At 47.4% G+C, this 24,139-nt stretch overlaps 1 protein-coding gene across 1 annotated transcript; it reads right to left on the bottom strand.

The window, feature by feature from the left end:
* Positions 1–1,645: 1,645 nt before the first annotated feature.
* On the bottom strand, positions 1,646–3,442 carry RAMP2 (receptor activity modifying protein 2). The gene is made up of 4 exons (XM_004484598.5): positions 3,273–3,442; positions 2,775–2,840; positions 2,223–2,334; positions 1,646–2,090 (listed from the first exon to the last, which is right to left on the bottom strand). Exons 1-4 carry the CDS (start codon positions 3,370–3,372, stop codon positions 1,835–1,837), a joined length of 534 nt encoding a protein of 177 aa, XP_004484655.1. The 5' UTR covers positions 3,373–3,442; the 3' UTR covers positions 1,646–1,834.
* Between the last annotated feature and the right edge of the window lie 20,697 nt (positions 3,443–24,139).

Here is a 24,139-nt window from a genome sequence, read left to right as displayed (position 1 = left end):
GCTGGTCCACAATGCCCGCCCCCCATCATCTCTCCTTGTTTTTAATTCTTACCATTTCCCCATTCACCACTCTTCTGGTCCAGGTTCCCATTTTCTCAAGCCTGGATTATTGCAACAATTTTCTCATTTCTCTCCTCTCCTCTAGGGGAATGCACTCCCTCTAAAGGTAGCTTGTATAGCAACTCCACAGTCACCCTCCTGTGATCATCCCAGCCAGATGTGACCCCTCTTCCTTCCTTTGCACTCAGATAACATTTGGTTTGTATCCCCTGTGTGACTCATCCCACGCTCCATTGTTTTTATTTGCTCATGTCAGCACTCCTATTAGATGAAAGCCTTTAAGGGCAGAAACCAGGCCTTATCTAACTTATATTTCCCACACAATACACTGCATACAACAGGTCCTTGATGTATATTAGTAAAAGGCATGAAAGCAAGTATGTGCCAAGAAGAGGGTAGATACGTCCTTAGGGAAGACCGATGCATTCATGGAACTAGAGTACAGATTTATCCCAGGGGATTATTCAAAATGTCCTAGGAACAGGTGTGTCTCTGAGAGGCACATGTGTCCTGGGAGGAGAAGTGTGTCTCAAAGAATAAATAGATACATTCCAGCAGAAAGCATATAGGCATATGTCTGTAGAATAGACAGTCATGTCATAGACAAGAAGTTGGCATGCATGTACTCAGGGAGGCAGATATTTTAATAAGGAGAAGAGAGAGTCCCTAAAGAGGCTCTCTAGGGAAAGCAAAGTTGTTTTCTAGATGTCTTCAGTTGGCTGGCAGGTGTATCCCAGGGAGGGCTGAAGTCCCTGTGAGAACTGGACTTCATTGGCCAGGGAACATATAGAGGTGTCCATTTAGAGAAATGTGCGTCGCAGAGAGGGGCTAGCTATGTCCCTGGCAGGTGGGAAAGTGTCTTAAGGATATATCGATGTGTCTCAGGAAACTGATAGAAAGGTGTGGGAAAAGAAGTAATGGTTGCTATCAAGACCTGTCCCCAGGTCCAGTGCTCCTCAGTATTTGCCCTTCTTCCAGGTCACATCCATCTTCTGGTTGTTGGCTTTAGTGGGCACCAGGGGGCAGTATGAGGCCAGGCTGTAGGCCATACCCGGGGTCCAGAGCAACTAGGATGAGGGCCAAGGACTTGGAGGGGGGAGTTGTGTGAACCTAGGAGAGAAGCCCCACTCAATCCTGAGGCCCTTAGGGATGGACTCCTGTTGGTCAGGTCAGAGTTCTTATTCCCAGGCTGCGGGAGTAAACTGAGGCATTGAAGGGGGAAAGTCAGCGTTCCTGGGTAGTCCCCCTTTCTTCTAGCAGGAGTCACAGCAGAGATTCCTCCCTCGCCCTTCCCCCAACACCTCCCCAATTGCTGGCGTACACATCTGCTGTCCAGACCGGAAGGGAGTCTCTTCCTGCATGTTTCCTGGAGCTGGGTTTGGAAAGTGGCAGGAAAAGGCCCAGCCTGGGAGGAAGGAGTGTAAGGCTGTGGCCTTCAGGTGGGGGAGGGGTAGCAAGGGGCAGGTGAAGAGGGCAGTGGGGCCACCCAGATTCTTCTAGCTCTGCTGCCCAGAGCTGAGGGCCTGTGGGAGCGGCAGAGACTCTGGGAAGGACACAGGCCTTGCTGGGATGGAGAGAGGGGCAGTTAAAAAAAAAAAAAAAAAGTTTATTTCGAAGATTACAAAGCTTGTGCCCTGACCCCACCAGTTTCCATATCCATCAATCCAAGGACCTGCAGTGGGAGTGGGAGAGAGAGAAGGTAGGGAAGGGAGGAAAGCAACCTGCTAGGGGTGGGGGAGAGGAGCAAGATGGCCGCCGAGAAGTCTGTGCCACCCTAGGACTGGGCCTCACTGTCTTTACTCCGCCATACCACAAGGGTGACAAGGAAAGGGATGAGGCAGATGGGGGCTATGATCATGGCCAGGAGCACATCTTCCGGGGGGTCGGAGAAGGTGGGCTGCACCAGGGAGCAGTTGGCAAAGTGGATCTGGTGAGTGTCAAAGATGATCCTCTCCGCCCAGGGATTGGGAAAGCCCAGGTCAAACTGTTCTGCACTCAGCTCCAGGCAATCGCGAAGACTGCTGTAAGGCCTGGGGGTGGGAGAGGACTCAGTGAGGGAGGGCTTGGGCCCAGAGACAGGACTGCCCCACACTCATCCAGGGTTCAGCTGCAAGGAGCAGGCCCCACCCCTGGTCCAAGCTCCCATCCAGCACTGCTCCTACCTGCTAATCATGGCCCAGTCACACCAATCCTTTTGGATAGAGTCCATATAAGCCTTATAATCCAGCCAGCAATTTTGGACATATATCTCATACGCCTCTTGCACTGTCTTCCCTGTGAAGGGAAGAAGCTCCATATTGACCCCTATCCCTGCCCCTCCACCCAAGCCCTCTGTCCCAGATACTTCCAACATAGGGCCCCTGTTCCTCTCTTCAAACATGGGAAGCCCAAAAGTTGCCTCAAAAAGTTTCCCAAACAAGACAGTTTTGACTGAGAAATGAGTCCAAGGCCCAGGAATCTAATGCCTTCCATATACACTTCATTTCTCAGCCCAAGAAGAACTTCTACACACACATTTTCATCAGGTCTTCTCACCCACCTGTAAGGTGGGCCGGCTCAGAGCTGGGCAGGGGCATTGTGGAGTGAGTGGGAAAAAGACCTGAAGGAACCACGAGAGACCAGAGGGGAGTTCAGTGGGGTACCACTTGGGGTTGAGGCCTGCCTAGCTCTCTTCCTTGCCCTAAGCCACCCTCCCACAGCAGCTGGGTACTCACCTTCCAACTCCAGGATGCCTGGGGTGGGAAGAGGCTGAGCCAGGGACTCCTGGGGCTTTAGAACAACTGTGGGAAGAAACAGAGGAAAGAGATGGGATGGCGGGGATCTGGGCAGTGGAGCCCGAGTCCGTTAGAAGTCAGGGATATCCTCAGAAGAGAAAAAGGAATAATCCAGGAATAATCCTCGGGGCCCAGGAACTCAGGGGCTGGTAGCAGTTTCTTCCCATTCACATCGAAGTCGCCAGAGCCCCCTCTCCCGTCTTGGGAGGTCGGTCCTAGACCTCCCAAGACGCCTCCGCGGGGCCCTGGCACGCCAGTGTTCCCCAGTGGGAAGCGCCTCGCGCTGCACCGCACCGAGCTGAACGTCCGAAGGACAGCGCTTGTCCGTACGTCTGTCCGCATCTGCGCCTCAGGGTCCGTTCCAGCCCCGGCCGTCCAGTCCCCCACCTCTCTGGGGCTCCCGTGCCTCCCGCCAGGGCCCCAGAGCGCGGCGCTCACCGCCCAGAAGGAGAAGGAGGCGGAGCGCCCCGGGCCGCCCGGCGCGGGTCGCAGGGACGCGCGGGCCGCGGGCGGCGCGCTCGGCGAGCAGCGAGGCCATCGCGCTGCCAGGAGGCGAAGAGGCGAGGGGCGGCGGCGCCAGTATCCCCCGCCCGAGCGCAGGAAGCCGCGCCGCTTCCTCGGAGGGGCCGGGACGGCTGCAGCCACGTGGGGGGCGGGGGCGACGCCCCGGGCCGGCGAGCTGAAGGGGGGAGTCGCAGCCGCACCCCGCCCCTGGCGCCCGCCGCTCCCGCCGCCTCTCCAGCGTTGGTCCACCCTTTCCTCTAGCTCACCCTGAGGGGCTGGACAGCTCCCCTCGTAACCCCAGAACCTAGAAACATTTCCTGGGTTTGGCCGCGTGGCGTCCAGGACTCGCCCGGGGCTCCCGGCATCCGCTCCCTGGACTCTAGTCACCCCCTTTCTTCGGGGCAGTGTGGCCAGGTGGGGGTGGGAGAGCCGGAGAAGCCGAGAGGGGCTTGGAGGCAGAGGACCTCTGGACGCTACAGCAGTACCTGAGGCAGGGAGTTGGAGCTGGCCTGGGCCATGGGAGAAGGGGTGCCTGGAGCTGGGTCCCGCAGCTCAGGGTTCCTTTTCCAGGGGAACATCCACTGATATCGACCTGCCTGCCAGAGCTGGGGAGGAAAAGAGTGAACTGGCCCTCCAGCGTCGGGAGAAGGCCTGGGGGTAAGGGAGAGAGGGGAAACCAAAGTCCAAATACCCTCCCTTCAAAGCACACCTTGGTTCGAAGCCCACAGACTGGGAAGGGGGTGGGAGGGGAAAAAGTGAGATTACAACAGTCCCAGGAAGAAGGTAAATACAACTCTAAGGGACCAAGGTTGTGAGAGAGGGAGTCCAGGCTTAGAACCTACATTGTACAACTTCATTTATGAGGTGAGTATGTTATTATCCCCTTTTCACAGAGATGGAAGCTGAAGTTCAGAGAAAGAGCCCAGCACTTGTCAGAAGGTTAGGTCCTAGTCCCTACCTTCTCACAACCTGGCTCTGGAGCCTTGACTGTTGACCTTCGCCGACACTGTTTCCCCTCTTGGAAAACAGGGACATTACACCCCTCACCAAACAAACTAGTGAGCATGAAACATGCAAAAGGACATTGAACTCACTCAGGAGATGCTAGCTTCCTAAAGTGACCTGCCTAAGGTCATGCTGCTAAGAAGTAGCGAGGCCAAGTCTGGGGCCATAGGCCACAGCTGTGTCTGAGTCCTGGACCAGAGCTTCAATAGCCTGAAACAGCCAAAGAGCCCAGGAGCCGGGATGGCCATGACGTTCAGTTCTCAGACACAGCTGTCAGCACTGCACTTTCCTAAATTACTCCCAGACACTACTGGCCTCTGGACTCAGCTGCTGCTATTTTCTCAGTTTAGTGATTCCAGCCCACCACAAATAATCTTTCATGATCTCTTGTTCTTAAATCTCTGTCACAGGGTCTCGGACTCTCGACTCCTGGCTCCTGAAAACCTGTTGTTCTCCGTGGCTGGGGTAGGAGGATGCTTCAACAAGGCATGCAGAGAGAGACGGGAGGTGCCCAATGGCAGGGTCTTCTGCAGCAGTGTAGAGAAGAGGCAGCTTCAGAGCCACTTAGGACTGAGTGCTATCCCTTCCCTCTCACCCGTGAGTGCCCTTTTCAGGGAGGAAATGTGGTCAAGAGGGACATTTCTAGGTTATTGATGGGAGGAAAGAGCAACAAGAGGTAGAAAGCAAAACCAGACTTTTCCACTGGCCTGGGGCCAGAAGCCCCTGAGCCCACTGTGGGTTAGGACTGGGGTTGGGGCCAAGATTGATGTTTTTTGTTTGTTTGTTTTTTAAAAATTTATTTTTTATTTCTCTCCTCTTCCCTCCTCCCCCCGTCGTCTGCTCTCTGTGTCCATTTGCTGTGTGTTCCTCTGTGACCGCTTCTAACCTTATCAGTGGCACCGGAAATCTGTGTTTCTTTTTGTTGCGTCATCTTGCTGTGTCAGCTCTCCGTGTGTGCGGCGCCATTCCTGGGCAGGCTGCACTTTTCTTTCGTGCTGGGCGGCTCTCCTTACAGGGCGCACTCCTTGCACGTGGGGCTCCCCTACGCGGGGGACACCCCTGCGTGGCAGGGCACTCCTTGCACACATCAGCACTGCGCATGGGCCAGCTCCACACGGGTCAAGGAGGCCCGGGGTTTGAACCGCGGACCTTCCATGTGGTAGACGGATGCCCTATCCATTGGGCCAAGTCTGCTTCCCTGAAGCTCTTATCTTTGTTCATTCCTCAACAGAGGGATTTGGGGTGATAACTGTTCTGACCGCTTAGGGCTGTAGAGGGATGTAAATAGCATGGGGCAGAGGAATGGTTTTGCTTGCAGTTGAAGGCATTCATTGCTCCCAGGATTTGACTGAGTCATCGTTATCTTATTGGTTGTCTTCTTCTGGCAAAGTTGGGATAAGACATGAAAACAAAGTTTACAGGGGAAGCGGATGTGGCTCAAGGGAAGTGGATGTGGTTGAAGTGATTGGACTCCCATCTACCATACAGGAGGTTCAGGGTTTGATTCCTGGCAAAGGCAAGCTGGCTCACATGGCAAACTGGCCTGAGCAGAGAGCTGAACCACGCAGAGTGGGGCCTGTGGGCCTGTGTGGCATGCTGGCCTGTGCAGGAGTGCTGACCTGCATGGAGAGCTGGCGCAGCAAGATGACACAACAAAAAGAGACACAGAGGAGAGACAATACAAGAAGCAGCAGACCAGGGAGCTGAGGTGGCACAAGAGATTGAGCACCTCTCTCCCACTCCAGAAGGTCCCAAGATCGGTTTCTGGTGCTGCCTAAAGAGAAGACAAGCAGACACAGAAAAATACACAGTGAATGGACATAGAAAGCAGACATTGAGCACAAAAAAACACAATGGGGGGGATAAATAAATAAATCTTAAAAAAAAGTTTAAAGAGGAGAACCCCAATAATAATTATAATGAGGATGAAAAGTCCTGTCTGTAAGATGGTTCTGAACCAAAAACTTATTTCTGAGGGGAGCTAAGTAAACAAATTAAGTGACAGAGAGCTTGTTTTCATGTCATTAATCAGATTTTTCATATGAAATAATATTGTTGTAACAATAGCAGATTTATCAGGTATAAAAGTGCAGCATTCAGTTTTGTTTTGTTTTTTCACTTGAAATTTTTTATTTATTTTTATTTGTTTCTCTCCCCTTCCCCCCAGCCCCAGTTGTCTGTTCTCTGTGTCCATTCGCTGTGTGTTCTTCTGTGTCTGCTTGCGTTATCTGGCAGCACCGGCAGACTGCGTCTCCTTTTTGTTGCATCATCTTGCTGTGTCAGCTCTCCGTGTGTGCAGCGCCATTCTTGGGCAGGCTGCACTTTCTTTCCTGCTGGGTGGCTCTCCTTACGGGGTGCACTCCTTGCCCGTGGGTCTCCCCTATGCGGAAGACACCCCTGCATGGCAGGGCACTCCTTGTGCGCATCAGCACTGCGCATGGGCCAGCTCCACACCCGTCAAGGAGACCCGGGGTTTGAACCGCAGACCTCCCATGTGGTAGACAGACGCCCTAACCACTGGGCCAAGTCCACTTCCCATGTTTTGTTTTTTAAGATTTATTTATTTTTTATTTATTTCTCTTCCCTTTCCTGCCCCCCCCCAAATTGTCTGCTCTCTGTGTCCATTCACTGTGTGTTCTTCTGTGTCCGCTTGTATTCTTGTCAGCGGCACCCAGAATCTGTGTCTCGCTTTGCTGGGTCATCTTGCTGCATCAGCTCTTCGTGTGTACGGTGCCATTCCTGGCCAGGCTGCACTTTTTTCACACTGGGCGGCTCTCCTTACGGGGTGCACTCCTTGTGCGTGGGGCTTGCCTATGCAGGGGACACCCCTGCATGGCAGGGCACTCCTTGCACGCATCAGCACTGAACTTGGGCCAGTTCATCATATGGGAGCATTCAGTTTTGATTATAGCACAAGTCCCACCCTGGAAAGCAGTGAGGATGTCTAGGACCATTTGGTTTTGGAGGGCAGCTTTATACTTGAGGGTGACCTCTGCATTTGGCAGGGAATTACTATAGAGATTATTTTTATCGTTTAGGGCTTGTTGAGTAAATCTATTAAGGACCTTGATTGTAAATGATGACATCTTCAGTGCCTATTGATGGAACAAACAGGGCTGCAAGATGATTGTACTAGTGGGACACTGTGCCCATTTAGCATTTAAAAAAGGTAAATGTATTAGTCATCCAAAGGGGCACTGATGAAAAGTACCAAAAATCTTTTGACTTTTACGTAAGGTATTTATTTGGGGTAGAAGCTTACAGTTACAAGGCCCTAAAGAATCCAACTCAAGTTACCATAAGAGGTACTTTCCCACCAAATATCTGTTGCCATGTGTTGAAGCAAGATGACTGCTGGTATCTGTGAAGAGTTCAGTCTTCCTCTTTCCTCTTTAAGGCTCCACTGGCCCAGCTACTTCCAATCTCAGCTGTAGGCTGGAGGGCTCGTTTCTTTCTAGGCTCAGCTGCTCTGTTCTCTTCACAAGGTCAGCTGTAAACTATCAGGTGAAAGGTTCCTCTCACTTCCAGGGGTCACAGGATCAAAGCTGACAAGTTCTCTCTTCTTCAGTGTCTTTGGAGCTCTTGCTATTCCTCTGTGTATCTGCATTTGTCTGTTCTCTTGATTGAGTGTTCATTTATATAGCCTACAGGGGGGCGGAGACTCAAAGTGAGTCGCCCTAATGACATGGTCAAATCAAAGCCCTAATCTTAACATAATTTAATCAAAGGCATCTCAGCTGAATCTGATACAATCAAAGGCTATCATGCCCAGAGGAACAGACCAGTTTACAAATGTAATCAATATCTCTTTTTGGAATTCATAAATAATGTCAAACTGCCACAGTAAATTAGCAGAAGGGGGCAGAGTGTTATGAATAGTCCCATGGGTCCATGGCAGGCCAAATGTACCTCATCCTAGTCAGTCTGGAGGCAGCCAGGGCCATGGATTGGTGCTGCATGCCCATTGGTTCTATTTGAAGTCTCATAAATGCCGGGACGTCTTGATCAATCTTTCCCAAACAAATCAGTCTCTCGAAATACCATAGTTTAGTGGCATTGTTTAGGGAGTAGTCAGCCCATTTTTTCTATACTATAAGGATCCTACTACTTAGAATGGTTTTTTGGTTCCCAGGAAAAGGGGGACTTTTGACTCAGCTGACATACCCAGGGGTCAACCATCTCATGCCATCCCAGAGTTATATGTATCCTTCCTTTTCCCTAACAGTTAAGTTTTTATCCCTAGGTGATTGTTTTGTCTGTTGTGTAGCCATTTTGATAATCATGTTGTAGGAAAAACTGGCCATATGTCCAGGGGCATTAATACCAGTTGGCCAGGGAAGTGATGTGACTTAAGTGATAGAGCTTCCACCTACCATATGGGAGGATCTGGGTTCAATCCCTGGGGCCTCCTGGTGAAAAAGAAGCCAGTGCCCATGTGAGTGCCCACGTGATGAGCCAGTGAGCGTGAGTGCCCGCGTGTGTGCATACAGTGAGCCAGTGCTCATGCAAGTGAGTCATGTGGCAAGATGATGATGCAACAAAAGAGAGACAAGGGGAGAGTCAAGGTGAAGCACAGAAACCAGGAACTGAGGTCACGCAATTGACAGGGAAACTCTCTCCACATCAGGAGTCTCCAGGATTAAATCCTGGTGAATCCTAGAGAAGAGGAAATGAGAAGAGAAGACAACACAGACTGCAAAAATAACAGGGCAGGAGGAGGGGGAGGGGGAAAATAAATAAATAAAGTCTTAAAAAAGAAAAAAATCAATGGGCCAATTGTTTGTGTTGGTGTTAATTATGTCTATAGGGCTAAAGGTCAGTGATTGCTTTTGTTCCTCCTTAATTAAGATTTTTAAGGTTATCCAGACTCTTTCCTGGAGGGACGAGGTACACCAGGGTAGGCCAGAAACACCAGAAAGTGGGAGCTGACTACATATCCAACAATCAGATTGATTCACAGACATGGCACAGGACTGTGTCCAATGAAGGAAAACATTACTCTCAGGGGCTCACTGAGAGTGGATAAGGCCAATATAACCCGACAGGACAGTGAAGAGCTAAAGGAGAGGAAACATTGTGACAGCAACCTGTAACTTAGCCTTTGGGTCTTGGTTCCTCTTAAAAAGCTGTGGTGAGCCACACAGCAAGATGATGACGCAACGAAAAAGAGAGACGAAGGGGAGAGTCAAGGTGAGAAGCAACAGAAACTAGGAACTAAGATGGTGCGAATGACAGGGAACCTCTCTCCACATCAGAGGTCCCCAGGATCGAATCCTGGTGAATCCTAGAGGAGAAATACAATAAGAGAAGACAAAAAGGAGAGACACAGAAGATCACACAGCAAATGGACATAAACAGCAAATACAGCAGGGAGGGGGAGGGAGAGAGGGAGAGGGGAGGGGGGAAGAAAAAAATAGCACCTAAGGACTGTACATATTTTATAGTATCTAATTCCTTGACAATATGACTATTAAATCACAGTACATTTTAGTTTTAAGGAAAGGTCTTCTATGTAACATTTCTCCATTGGAACTTGCTACTGGGGGCCACTCTTAGCCTAAGCAGGGCAATGCTTTGTCTCAAGTCAGGTTAGTTTCTTGGCAAATCTTTGCCAAGGTCTTCTTTAAGCTTTTCCATCTTTCCAGTAGATTGTGGCCTCCAGGAGGTAAGAAGCTTCCAATGCATTCCTAGGGCTCCAGCAACTTCTTGGGTTGCTTTAACTGTGAAAGCTCCCGCGTTATCACTCTGCATAGAATAAGGCAGTCCAAACCAGGAGATAATTTCTTTCATAAAGTTTTTGTTACTTTGGAGGCTTTCTCCATCCTACCTAGAAAAACTTCTACCTATCGAAGACACCCACGAACACTTATAGGTGTTTATCATTTCCCCTGGCCTTTGGCATAAGAAAATCTAATTGCCAATCTTCCCCTGGTTCGATACCCCTCGTTTGAGTTGCCTTAAGGAGAGGTGGAGGTCTCATCTCTGGATTACTTTTGGCACAGATCAAGGAATTCTTAACTACCTTTTGTTTTTTTAAAGATTTTTAAAAAATTTTATTTCTCTCCCCCTGCCCCTACCCCCCCAGTTGTCTGCTCTCTGTGTCCATTTGCCGTGTGCTCTTCTGTGTCTGCTGTATTCTTGTCAGTGGCACCTGGAATCTGTGTCTCTTTTTATTGCATCATCTTGTTGTGTCAGCTCTCTGTGTGTGCCACGCCATTCTTGGGCAGGCTGAACTTTCTTTTGCGCTGGGCAGCTCCCTTTACGGGGCGCACTCCTTGCACGTGGGGCTCCCTTTTGCGGGGGACACCCCTGCGTGGCACGGCACTCCTTGCACACATCAGCACTGCACTTGGGCCTCTTAACTTCCTTTTTAATGATTCTCTATGCATTCGGACCAACTATGAATTTTCATGGCTATTGGCACATGGCGTCTCTACCATAATGAGTTCCTTGGTGTAAGTTTGTAATGATTTCTTCCGTTAAATGTTCAGATATTAAGACAATCCCTTGTTCATTATAAATCCATCCTTGCTTCATAGCACTGTAGGGATTTTTCCCTCTGGGTCTCTGGAGTCAATATTGAAATCCCATTCTTTAGCTCTATTTAAATCTACTGCAGAATAACGGGGCTTAAATGAGTCCAGATCTATGTCAAATATTAGGACAGCTGTTATTGTTTGCCTCTTGTGTCTTAGCAGCCTGTTTAGCAATCCAAATGATGAAATTATTTCCTTTGGCTACCAAGTTATTGGTTTCCTGGTGCCCCAGGTAATGAAAAATGGCAACGTTAATGGCCTCTAGCAACACTACTATAACTTGTGTGTATTTAATTTCCTTTTTTACTGAGGTTAATATCTTTCTTCAGATGGTTTCATGTACATGGACCATGGAAAAGGCATACTTTGAGTCAGTGTAGGGAAGCAGATATGCCTCAAGTGATTGAGCTCCCTTCTACCATGTGGGAGGTCTGGGGTTCAGTTCCCGGTCCCTCCTAAAGAAGACAGCGAGCTGGCATGACAGGCAGGCATGGCAAGCTGATGCAACAAGAGACGCAAGAGGGAAAATATAGTGAGAGACACAACAAAGCAGGGAGTGGAGATTCCCAGTGTCTCCTAAAGAGGATGAGCAAGACAGCATGCTGACGTGAAGGACAGGCGCAACAAGATGATGCAACAAGAGACAAAGGAAAACACAATGGGAGGCACAACAAAGCAAGGAACGGAGATGGCTCAAGCAATTAGGTGCCTCCCTCCCACATCAGAGGTCCTGGGTTTGGTTCTTGGTGCCTCCTAAAGAAACAAGGAAAATGAACAGACATAGAAAGTGCAAACAATGAGGGGGGGGAGATAAGTAAATAAAATAAATCTTAAAAAAAACCTTTCCATTTCCTAAAGGTAAGGCCCTGGTAAGGGCTATACATTCTGCTTTGCGGGTGGACATACTTGGAGGAAGTACGTTCGCCTCTAGGACTTTGTGGAGGATGACTATAGCATACCAGCCATTCTGAGTCCCTGGTCCATGAGGCTACTTCCATGTGTGAACATTTTGAGATTGGCTTTCAGTAGGGGTTGGTCTGTGAGGTCTGGTCGGCTGGAATAGACTTCTTCAATTATTTGTATGCAGTCATGAATGGTTTCTTCCTGCATACTGGGGAGTAGGGTGACAGGGTTCAAGGAAGAGACTTTTAATTTTACATTTGGATTATCTAATAATATAGCTTAATATTTGCCCAGCCTTCCAGAGGTAAGCCAATATCCCCCTTTTTGTTCAAGAAGGGGTACTGCACCGTGGGGAGTGTGCACTCTAGTAGATTGTACCAGACTAAACTTCTCAGCTTCCTGTAGTAGGTCACAGGTGGTGGCTATGGCGCAGAGACATACTGGCCAACCAACACTGAGTACATCTAATCATTTGGAAAAATAGGCAACAAGTCTTAGTATGCTAACCAAGTTTTGCATTAGTATCCCAAGGCTTATCCCTTATCTCTCACGTACAAACAAATCAAAAGGCTTTCTGGGGAGTGGATGTGGCTCAAGCAGTTGAGCACCTGCTTTTCCACATGGGAGTTCCTGGGTTCAGTTCCCAGTGCCTCCTAAAAACAAAGACAAACAACAAGCAATCAAATGAGAAAACCAAATCAGAGAAGCCCATGTGGCTCAGTGGTTGAGCACTGGCATCCCACTTAGGAAGTCCAGGGTTCAATCCCCAACCCCAGTACCCCCCCCCCAAAAAAAAAGACTTTCTGAGATCTAGGAGGCCAAGGACTGGGGATTTCTCCAGAAAAGGATTTCTCTTTAATAGTGTGGAACATACCTCAGCAGTCCAATTTAGTAGCTCAATGTCTTTTCCTTTAAGGGCCTCATATAAAGGTCTGGCTACAAGTCCAAAATTTGAAATCCAGATTTGGTAAAACCCAGCCATTCCTAGAAATTCCCAGAGTTGCCTCCTAGTGATTGGTACTGCCACCCTGGCTAACGTTTTCTTCTTTCTGGCAGTAAATTTCTTTGACCTTTTGACAGTGCAAACCCTAAATATTTCATGGCTGGCTTGTGGAATTTGGGCCTTTTTCTTGAAATCTTTATACCCTCTATCGACCAGGAAGTTGAGACTTAAGGTAGTATTTTGATCTGAAACTTCCTTGGTGTTACTGGCAATTAGCATCCAAATGGTACAGTAGGATTCCCTCCTGGAGTTGGAGTTTCCTCAAATTCTTAGCTAGCACTACTCCAAATATAGTGGGGGCATTTTTAAATCCTTGGGGAAGCACAGTCCAACAATACTGTTGCTTTACATTCATTTTGGGGTCTTCCCGTTTGAAACCAAACAGTTCTTGAGATTCTGGACTCTTAGATATAGAGTAAAATGCAACTTTCAAATCTTGTATGTAAACCAACAGAAATTTCCTGGTAAAGTGGTGAGCAGAGTGCAAGGATTTGGCACTATGGGGTGAATGTTTTCTACTATTTGGTTAGTTGCTTCTAAGTCCTGCACAAAGTGATACTCGTTGTTACTGGGTTTTTGGACTGGCAAAAAAAAAAAAAAAAAAAAGGAGTGTTGTATGGGGATTGACTAGCCGAATCAACTGAAATAAAAGAAAAGAGCCGATCAATGGTTTGATGCCTTCTTTGGCTTGCCTCTTCAGAGGGTACTGTTTTAGATTGGGAATTTTCCCCCTGGGATGGAGACTTAATCAATGTGGCCATTTTAGCTTTTCCTGGCATTCTCTCCCCACCCCATCAGCCCATATCTCGATCTTAACTTTTTAAAAAAAGATTTATTTATATTTATTTATTTATTTATTTATTTATCCCCCCGCCTTGTGGCTTAGTCTTAATTTTTTGTAAGATTTCATCAGGAATTTTGAGTGGCTCTTCTTCCTCTAGCTGTAGTAAAGCAGCTTGGAGGGCACATTTATATTTAGCTTATTCAGTAAGTCCCACCTCAGCAAGGGTATAGAGCATTCTGGCATGCAGGGAAAGATGTGTTAGAGGTTCCCCCTCACTAGGTTTGCAATAATTAACAAGCTGTAAGTCAGTTCCCCCGAACGCACTGAGGAAAGACAAGCACCCCCCATAGCCTACGTGTCTGAAAGCACTGTACTTCCCCAAAGGTTGAACAAAGAAATCATGTGAAGGGTGGGGAGGTGGGGAGTGGGGTATATGGGAACCTTTTATGTTTTTTAATGTACTGTTTTGTGTGATCTATTAACTTTTTAAAAAAGATAATAAAAATAAAATAAGTTAAAAAAAGAATCATGTGGAGACAGGAGTAAAGTGAGATAGAGACCTTCACTCCCTCCAGATCAAAGCACCACCTGCTCCTCCAGCATTCCACGAAAATATAACTCCCTAACCCACTACCCTGTAGCCATACAAGGGAAAATTTTTGCCTCTAGGGCTTCCTGTTGGCTCCTACACCTCATTCGGATCCTCGACCCCTCCCACCGACTTTCCTTTCCCTACCTAGGAATGTACTGTACAAATTCAAAACCCCCCTTTCCAGGGGCAGGCTAAAGTCTATTCTTCAGACCCCCTCCATTGAGAGAGCTTCCCAATAAACTTTCTGCCTGCAATCATCAGTCTCTCTGTCCCAGAGAGTGCTGCCTTTTCTCCAACAATGTGTGGAATCATTTTCACCCAATTGGCATTTAAGGGATTATAAGAAGGAGTTCAGAGTCATTTTTTCCTGACATTCTGGTGACATTCATGGTCCTTGGGGGAAAGGGGCCCTGTTTTTTATTTAAAATGGAGTAGGTTGCTTTGGTGTCTATTAAAAAGTCTGTAAGCTTCTTCTCCATCATCGTTACTCAGGGATCCTCGTGGGAAATGTGAATGGGACCAGTTGGGTCAAGGGGAGCCCCATGGCTTTGTCAGTCTTGGTTGCTTTCGGCTTCAATGAGTTGAGGCTGTAAGGAGGATTTAGAATCTTTTGGGCACTTATCTGCTGGACATGATAAGACATCTTTTTTCAAGGTGCCTGTGGGCAGTCCTGCTTCCAGTGCCCTTCTTCTTTGCAGTAGGTACATTGCTGTAGCCCTAAGTTAGGGTAACCCTTCCTTCTGGGGATTTGAGACCCTTGGGGCCTTCCCTTGGGTTGTTGGCCTCTCTTCATGGGTGTCTTCTTCCATTTTGGCAACTCAGTGTGGTCTAGTGTAACTGCTAGGAGAGCAACTGGCATTACGTATCTTGTTATTTCTGTCTTTCCTGACTCTGATCTCAGTTATTAAAAACCTTAAAGGCAATCTCAATGAATTGTGACAGAGGGATCCTCAGGATCCTTCCAATTTTGTAGTTTGTTTCTTATATCTGGGGCACTCTGACTAATGAAGACCATATTAATTAGCCTTATATTATCTGGATGCTCAAGGTCTAAATCAGTGCATTGCCTATATGCCTTGAATGTTCTCTTAAAAAAGGTCGAAGGATGGTAAAAGATGGAAAGCTTTCCCACTGGGACTGGGAACAAGGCAAGGATGCCCACTGTCACCACCATTGTTCAATATAGCGTTAGAGGTTCTAGTTAGAGCAATCAGACAAGAAAGATAAATAAAAGGCATCCAAATTGGAGAGGAAGAAGTAAAACTTGGGAAGCGGACTTGGCCCAATGGATAGGGCATCCGCCTACCACATGGGAGGTCTGCAGTTCAAACCCCAGGCCACATGTAGTGCTGATGCGCGCAAGGAGTGCCCTGCCACGCAGGGGTGTCCCCTGTGTAGGGGAGCCCCATACGCAAGGAGTGCACCCTGTAAGGAGAGATTCCCAGTGCGAAAAAAAGTGCAGCCTGCTCAAGAATGGTGCCACACACACGGAGAGCTGACACAACAAGATGATGCAACAAAAAAAGAAACACAGATTCCCAGTGCCGCTGATAAGGATAGAAGCAGTCACAGAAGAACACACAGTGAATGGACAGAGAGAGCAGACAACTGGGGGACGGAGGAATAAATAAAAAATAAATCTTAAAAAAAAAAAAAGAGTTAGAACTTTTGCTATTTGCAGATGATATGATCCTATACCTAGAAAATCCCAAAAAATTCACAACAAAGCTACTAGAGTTAATAAATGAATTCAACAAAGTGTCAGAATACAAGATTAATATGCAAAAATCTGTAGTGTTTCTATACTTCAGTAATGAGCAATTTGAGGAGGAAATCAGGAAAAAAATTCCATTTACAATAGCAACAAAAAGAATAAAACATTTAGGAATAAACTTAACCAAGGATGTAAAGCACTTGTATTCAGAAAACTACAATGCATTGCTAAAAGAAATAAAAGAAGACCTAAATAAATGGAAGAATAGTCCACGTTCATGGATGGGAAGACTTCGTAACACAGTGAACCATGTGGTGGAAGATGGACTGTGATTAATGCTACAAATATTAGTGTGTTCCCTCATGAACTATAACAAATGTACAATACAAATATATGATATTAATAATAGGGGATGTATGGAAAAAATATACCAACTGTATGCTATGGAGCATTGTTGGTGGTAATAGTCTGATCATGTTCTTTCATAATCTGTAACAAATGTTCCACAACAATGTAAGGTTTTAGTGGAGGGCTGATGTATAAGAATTCTACACATTAAGCATGATTGTTTTGTAAGGTCAAAACTTCTCTAATGAAAAAAAAGAAAAAAAAAAGAAATGTGGGTGGGTTTTTTTTTGGCTCCTGTTGAATTTCTTTTGGTCTTGGACCCCCCTTTTACATCTCTGTTCTTATACATTCTTCATAATGGGTCCAATCTGGCTCGGTCCCCAGGGTCACTAGGATACCATTCAGGCTCTGTCCCTGGGATGGCTAAAGCTGCAGTTGTTGGAATCCAGTTATTAGGTTCTAATTCATGTTGGTTTCTTGGCGAGCTTTTTCTAAGACCATCCTAGTTCCTTAGGAGTGAGGAGGGTATTCATAAGGGGTTGAATATCTGCTCAGTTGGGGTTGTGGGTAGCAAAAATATAGGTAAAGAGATTTTCCATCTTCTTAGGGTCATCTCAATAAGAAGGCATATTATTTTTCTAATTGTGTAAGTCAGACATAGGAAAATGAGAATTTACCTAAATAAATCCTCTGGGTTTTTTCTTGGTCATCTAGTCCTACTGGCACCTGCCTTAGTGGAAATTGCCCTGCCAAGGGTTGAATGGTTCCTGGTCTAAATTGGGTACCCTTCGGGTATGAGAGGGAAGACCATTCCTTCCTAATTGGGAATTGGAGGAGATTCACGAATTCCCAGTGACTCCCACTGTGTCACTCCCTTACATGGAGGAGGTGCAAATGGGGCGGAGATGGAGCTGGAGGCATTAGGTATAGTAGTGCTAAATCATTATCGGGTTGAGAGTCTGGCAGCACAGACTTCTGATTTGTCTGAGCTTCTCCCCTTTGTATCATAATTTTACATCTCTTTTGCAAGGTTTTATTTTGATATAGAGACATAAAAGGCTGAATGTATGGGATCTCATCCCATTTTTCCTCTTGTTTGCAGAACTAATTTATCTGTGGAATAATATTAAAATTTAGGGATCCATTTTCAGGTCAATGTTCCTCTGAATCCAATTTATATTGGGGTCATACAACATTACAAAGGAAAATCATTCTTTTCCTTTTCATTGGTTCAGAGCTGAATGTAGACCAAGTACGTAAAATACGTCCCAGGGAAAGGGACTTGGCCCAGTGGTTAGGGCGTCCGTCTACCACATGGGAGGTCCACGGTTCAAACCCCGGGCCTCCTTGACCCGTGTGGAGCTGGCCCATGCGCACTGCGATGTGCGCAAGGAGTGCCCTGCCACGCAAGGGTGTCCCCCTTGTAGGGGAGCCCCACGCGCAAGGAGTGCCTCCGTGAGGAGAGCCACCCAGCGTGAAAGAAAGTGCAGCTTGCCCAGGACTGGCGCCGCCCACACTTCCCGTGCCGCTGAGGACAACAGAAGCAGACAAAGAAACAACAGAAGCAGACAAAGAAACAAGACACAGCAAATAGACACCGAGAACAGACAACAGGGGGAAGGGGGGAAAATAAATAAATAAATAAATCTTAAAAAAAAAATAAAAAATAAAATAAAATACGTCCTAAAGGACTGCAGTTGGGTGTACCATTAACATTGCCCATATTTATGATGATCTTACAGTGATGTGTCAGTCTAGGCCAATTATAGCTAGCCCTTGTAATTCAAACAAACGAAACTTTTTTACTCACCCAAAAGACATCTGTTCCCAGTGCTGTTTCTTTCCTCAAAATTAGTAAGGGAGTCTCAAAGCACCATATGCTAAGCTTAAGTATATGGGGCATATGCAGATGCTCTGCACTGTAAGTCATACATTGCATGGCGGGAAAATGGCGGCCTATGCATGTGAAAGGGAGAGGTGTTTCCTTGGGTAGGTTACTTTCGGTCACAGTTAGTAGGGAGTGCACCAACAGGGTCTCCGGGAATCCCTAAAAAAAAGGAAAAGCTAGTTGGGCTGGGGGAAACCATAAGGGGGTTCAGGTTACAGGGAGGCCACAGGAAGGCCAAGGAAGTATACAGTTACAACAATGAGTAAGGGTTAATAGGTCCTGTGGTTGGCTTTAAGTAGTTGTAAAATGTTTTTAAAACATAGAAAACTCTACGCCATATTTTGGATTTAGGAAAAAAAAGAAAGGATTTAACAGCCCTATTCTTCAGGGACTTTAAAAATTTTATATGTCTTGCATATTTTTCGATGATACTGTATGTAAATGTGCCTCTTTCCTTTCAACATAGCATAGAATAGCTTTTAGTTTTGTTCTTTTCCCCCTTATATCCAGTGGGCAGAAATTTTTTCCTTATATTCCTCCCCCTCCTCCCCACCAGTGCTTGGGAGGAGAGGGATCTGATTCTGGTCCAGCTGGTCATTGTCTTGAGCTTTCTGGCCCCAACCTAGATTGACTCCTTCTGGGCAGAGATCCCACTGACATGTAAATTTCCTTTCTTATTATGGGCCAAGGGCTATCCTGCCTGCCGCAGGGGAGAACTGACTCAACCCTTAGAAGGAGTGCCATTTCTAATCCTCAATCTCTCCTCCCCAAATCTAGAACAACAGAGGAGAGAGTAAAATGCACTGGGGGCCTCCTACACCATGCACATTACACGCAGAGCGTCCTGCAATTAGCATCTTTACCTTGTCGAGACATTCACACATGCTGGCCTCTGTCCCAGCTATCTGCAAAATGAAGAGCAGAAGATGTGGGGGAGAGTCAGGGTCTGGGAAGCCAGAAGTCCCAGCTGGGAGGGGCTGATCCTTCCCAACAGGAAAGAGAGACAAACTTCTTCAAAGGGAAGGAAGGCAGAAGGGAGGATCAGAATTGCTGCAGCCTGCATGTCAGCTGGCTAAGGGAGGGAAGGCAAAGTGGTAGGGACACAACTAGTCCATTTCTCCCCAGACTCATCTCCAGATTGAGATGTGCTTGACCACCTCTCAAGAGAGATTGGTTATCAAAGAAAAAATTGTCCTTGAGTTGAAAGAAGCAGAGAAAATGGGTAAGTCATATTTCTCATCAACTGCTGGGGATTTAAAATAGCTGTCATTTATTGAAGACTTACTATGTTTCTCATAGTGTGTTCTCTGACACATGTGCCAAGTGCTTGGCAAACATTTCTCCCCCATCTGTCCACTTGACTGCTTGCTTTCTCTGCTCATTGTGTCAGCTCATTGCATTTACTGGTTTGCTTTAGGAGGCATTGGGAACCAAACCCAGGACCTCCCATGTGAGAGGTGGGCACCCAACTGCCTAAGCCACATTGGCTCCCCTTGGCATACATTGCTTAAAGTTCTACCCCATAAGATCTGAGTTATCCTTCTCATGAGTGAGATGGGGAAAAAGGATAAGAGAGGTTAAGTGCTTTGCCCAAGGTCCAAGAGCTGATCATTGGCAAAGTCAGGATTTGAACTCAGGACTGCTCAATGCTAAGGTTCATACCTCAACCATTATGATTTATCATCTTCCTCCTCCCTCTCACTCCAGATCAGATAATTGATTCCTTGCTAGATCTTGAAAGGAGGGAAGAAGGATACAGAATGAGAGGATCCGGCTTCATCTGACTAAGTACACACATTCTCCTTCCCCCTTCTTTCCCTGACCCATGACATCATATGGCAGAGGTTGTTTTTCTGAGAAGCCAGGCCAGATTCACAAGGCCAATGCTCAGACAAGCATGACTGAAGATGACCATGGCCAAGTGACCACAGCACACACCCAGCAGCGCTGAGAGCATGACTGTTCACTCGGCACCTGGGGCTGACTCATGGTTGTTGGGACCCAATGCCAGATGCCAGGATTGCTTTCACCCTTCCTCCATTCCTCAGGATGCGGTGTGCTCTCCGCAGCTGTCCTATGAAACCATCCCATATCGCCAGGAACCCTCCTACCCTCTCCCACCACCTCAGGAGCCTGGATGTTGCATAACATGGGGTGCTCACATTCATTTACCAAGGACTGATACTCAGTGCTTCATACAGATTGTCTCATTTAAAACTCACTACTCAAATTAGGTATCCTCACAACCTGTTTTACGGATGAAGAAACAGGTTCAGAAAGCTCAAGTAACCTGTCTAAGGTCATGTGACTAGTTTTGGGTGAGTCTGGATTTGAATCCAGGTCAGCTCGACGCTAAAGCCTAAGCACTAAACCTCTGCTCCACGATACCTGATGGAAGCCAGCCTGCTAGGCAGAACCAAACAGGAAGTAATGAGGAAGTCTGGCTCAAAGGGCAACCAGACAGGAATCCTCATGCACGTAGCACTACCCCCCTCCTGACCATGCCTGCTTTACCTACAGTGTCTTTTTTTTTCTTTTTACCAGAAACTTTTCAAAAATTTTTTTATTTGTGTTTTTTTTTTTTTAATTATTTGTGTTTTTATTTATTTCTCTCCCCCTACTCCATTGTCTGCTCTCTCTGTCCATTCGCTGTGTATTCTTTGTGTCTGCTTGGATTCTTGCCAGCAGCACTGGGAATCTGTGTCTCTTTTTTGTTGCATCATCTTGCTGCGTCAGCTCTTCGTGTGTGCAGCGCCACTCCTGGGCAGGCTACACTTTCTTCGTGCAGGGCAGCTCTCCTTATGGGGCGCACTCCTTGCGTGTGGGGCTCCCCTATGCAGGGGACACCCCTGTGTGGCAGGGCACTCCTTGTGAGCATCAGCACTGCGCATGGGCCAGCTCACCACACAGGTCAGGAGGCCCTGGGTTTGAACCCTGAACCTCCCATGTGGTGGGCGAATGCTCTATCAGTAGAGCCAAATCCGCTTCCCTATAGTCTCCTTTCATATCATCTTTTCTCCCAAGACCTTAATAAATTAGATGGACACTGAAACAGAACCACGATATTATGATAAAAATTATTCTCTAGACATGACAAGGATCTAACACATAAGAAGCAAATGTGACACCAATAGCACATGTGTTTTTAACATGTGTGGTGTCTGTAATGTGAACTTAAGTAATATTATTAAAGGTAACATTTTTCTCATCTGTAAAATGGGGATAATAATACTAAGTTATGGGAAACGGATGTGGCTCAAATGATTGGGCTCCCGTCTACCGTATGGGAGGTCCTGGGTTCGAATCCCAGGGCCTCCTGGTGAAGGCAAGCTGACCTGTGCCACAGAGAGCTGACGCAGCGAAATGACGCAACAAAGGGAGACAGCGAGAGACTCAGCATTCCAGGGAGCTGAGGTGGCTTAAGCGACTGAGTGCCTCCCACACTGGTGGTCCCAGGATCATTTCCCAGTGCCTCTCAAAGAGAAGATGAGAAGAGAAGACAAGCAGACACAGAAGAATGTGCAACAATTGGATACAGAGCAGAAAGCAAGCACAGGCCGCAAGAAGGGAGGGAATAAATAAAATAAAAATAAATTTTAAAAAAGAAATACTGGAAAGTGGATGTGGCTCAAGTGATAAGGCCTCTGCCTACCATATGGGAGGACCCAGGTTCGATCCCTGGGCCCTTCTGGTGAAAAAGAAGAAGAGAAAGCATACCTGCATGGTGAGCCAGTGCCTATGGGGCAAGCTGATTGCCCATGTGGTGAGCCGCATGCCAAGGTGGTGAGCCGAGTGCCTGCGCGGCGAGCCGAGTGTCCATGTGGGTGCATGCGCAGTGAGCTGAGTGCCCACTGGTGAGCCAAGTGCCCACACAAGGGCCTACATGGTGAGCTGAGTGCCCACACAAGTGTCTGTGTGGCGAGCCAAGTGCCCACATGGTGAGCTGAATGTCCGTGTGAGTGCCCACATGGTGAGCCAGTGCCCATGCAGTGAGCCAGTGCCCAAGTGGTGAGCCAGTGTCCATGCAAGTGAGTCACACAGCAAGATGATGACACAACAAAAGAGAGATGAAGGGGAGAGTGAACATGAAGCATAGCAGAGACCAGGAACTAAGATGGCACAATTGACAGGGAGCCTCTCTTCACATCAGAGGTCGCCAGGATCAAATCCCAGTGAATCCTAGAGGAGAAAGACAAGAAGACCGAAAAAAAAAAGAAATAGAGAAGATCATACAGCAAATGGAAACAGACAGCAAAAACAGCAGGGAGGGGGAGGGGGAGGAGGAGGGGGAGGAGGAGGGGGGGAGGGGGGAGGGGAGGGGAGTGGAAGGGCAGGGGGAGGGGGGAGGGCAGGGGGGGGAGGGGGACAGGAGGTAAAATTCTAAGTTTTTTTTAAAGATTTATTTATTCATTTCTCTCCCCTCCCCCCCGACCCCGGTTGTCTGTTCTCTGTGTCTATTTGCTGCAGCTTGTTTCTTTGTTCGCTTCTGTTGTTGTCAGCGGCACGGGAATCTGTGTTTCTTTTCGTTCCATCACCTAGTTGTGTCAGCTCTCCGTGTGTGTGTGGCACCATTCCTGGGCAGGCTGCACTTTCTTTCGCGCTGGGCAACTCTCCTTACGGGTGCACTCCTTGCGCGTGGGGCTCCCCTACGTGGGGGACACCCCTGCGTGGCAGGGCACTCCTTGCGCGCATCAGCACTGTGCATGGGCCAGCTCCACACGGGTCAAGGAGGCCCAGGGTTTGAACCGCGGACCTCCCACGTGGTAGACGGATGCCCTATCCACTGGGCCAAGTCCGTTTCCCAAACTGTAAGTTTTAAGATATAAAGCACTTAGAACAGTACTTGGCCCATGGTCAGTCAATGCTTATTATGATTACTTATTATTATTTCTATTGCTTTGGTGGTTAAGTGCATGCATTTTGGAGTTGAGTAGACCTGGCTTTGATTCCCAGCTCCATTATTTGTTTTGCTGTATGTCGTCTTGCTCAAGCTACTTCACTCCTCAGAGTTTGTTTCCTTATCTGAACAATAGGGTTAACAGCATGTATTTCACTGAGTCATAGAGATAATACATGTAAAGCACCTGGCACAAGGCCTGGCACTAGTAAGCATGCTAGTAATGGTAATTACTGCAATCATATGTTACACATATGGTTATGACAACTACATTTCCAAGATATTCTGAGATCTTTCCAGTTTCACAGTTTTGTTCTTCTCATTACACAATACTCCTTTTTTTTTTTCAGGAGTTACTGGGGATTGAATCCAGGACCTCGTATGTGGGAAGCAGACACTGAGCTAAACCCTAACCCTCCACAACACTCCTTTTATTGAAGAGAAGACAGACTTTGCAGTCAGACAGACCTAGCATGGGTTTGAATTACAGCTCTGCTGCTTACCAGCCGTGTGGCCATGGACACTGTTGTCACTCTCTCTGAGCCTCAATGTCCTTCTCTGTAAACAATACTTACCTCCCAGGTTTTCTCACAGGATTGCACGAAATGTAGGCACACACCCAGTGCCACGTCTAGTGATTACAGGAATGCCAAATGTAATTTGTTAAATGTATGAATAAATATAACTTCTTTTTCTTCCCTTACGTACAGTACCATGGATGTAACCTCTAGATGTATTTGTGGGTAAAGTGGCCACTTCTCTTTTTCCAAAAGGGTCTCTATAGCCTGGCGCCTCATCCTAGCCACAGTGGGATGGAAAGGGTCTTAGCGTCAGCAGCGTGGGGCCCTGCTGATAAGCCAGGAGAGAGAGGAGAGGAAGTCACCAACCAAGGGGAACTCCCCTTTCCTGTCTGGTTATGATTTGTTTGTCTTCCACACAGGCTGTGCCCTGCTGATACAGGGGGCTGTTGAGTGTCCAGCTTTGATTGGCATCTCCAGTACAGAGGAAGTACGGAGCCCCCTGACTTTCAGGAACTGTTTTCCTCTGAACTTGCAGACTAGAGTCGCAAAGATGTTTCTCTCACTGGCGCCACTGGTGAGAGCAAAGAGCCATGGAGAGAATCCAGAATCA

This window comes from Dasypus novemcinctus, chromosome 21, assembly GCF_030445035.2.
Source record: "Dasypus novemcinctus isolate mDasNov1 chromosome 21, mDasNov1.1.hap2, whole genome shotgun sequence".
Classification (NCBI taxonomy): Eukaryota; Metazoa; Chordata; class Mammalia; order Cingulata; family Dasypodidae; genus Dasypus; species Dasypus novemcinctus.
This window is presented reverse-complemented; position numbering and strand designations above follow the sequence as displayed.

Bases quoted from the DNA above. Each gene is read 5' to 3' on its own strand.
- RAMP2 (XM_004484598.5), bottom strand. From the start codon at position 3,372: ATGGCCTCGCTGCTCGCCGAGCGCGCCGCCCGCGGCCCGCGCGTCCCT. The intron at 2,335-2,774 runs GTGAGTACCCAG...TTCCCTTCACAG, and splicing joins AGGCATCCTGGAGTTGGAAG to GGAAGACAGTGCAAGAGGCG. The intron at 2,091-2,222 runs GTAGGAGCAGTG...TCCCACCCCCAG, and splicing joins GACTGGGCCATGATTAGCAG to GCCTTACAGCAGTCTTCGCG.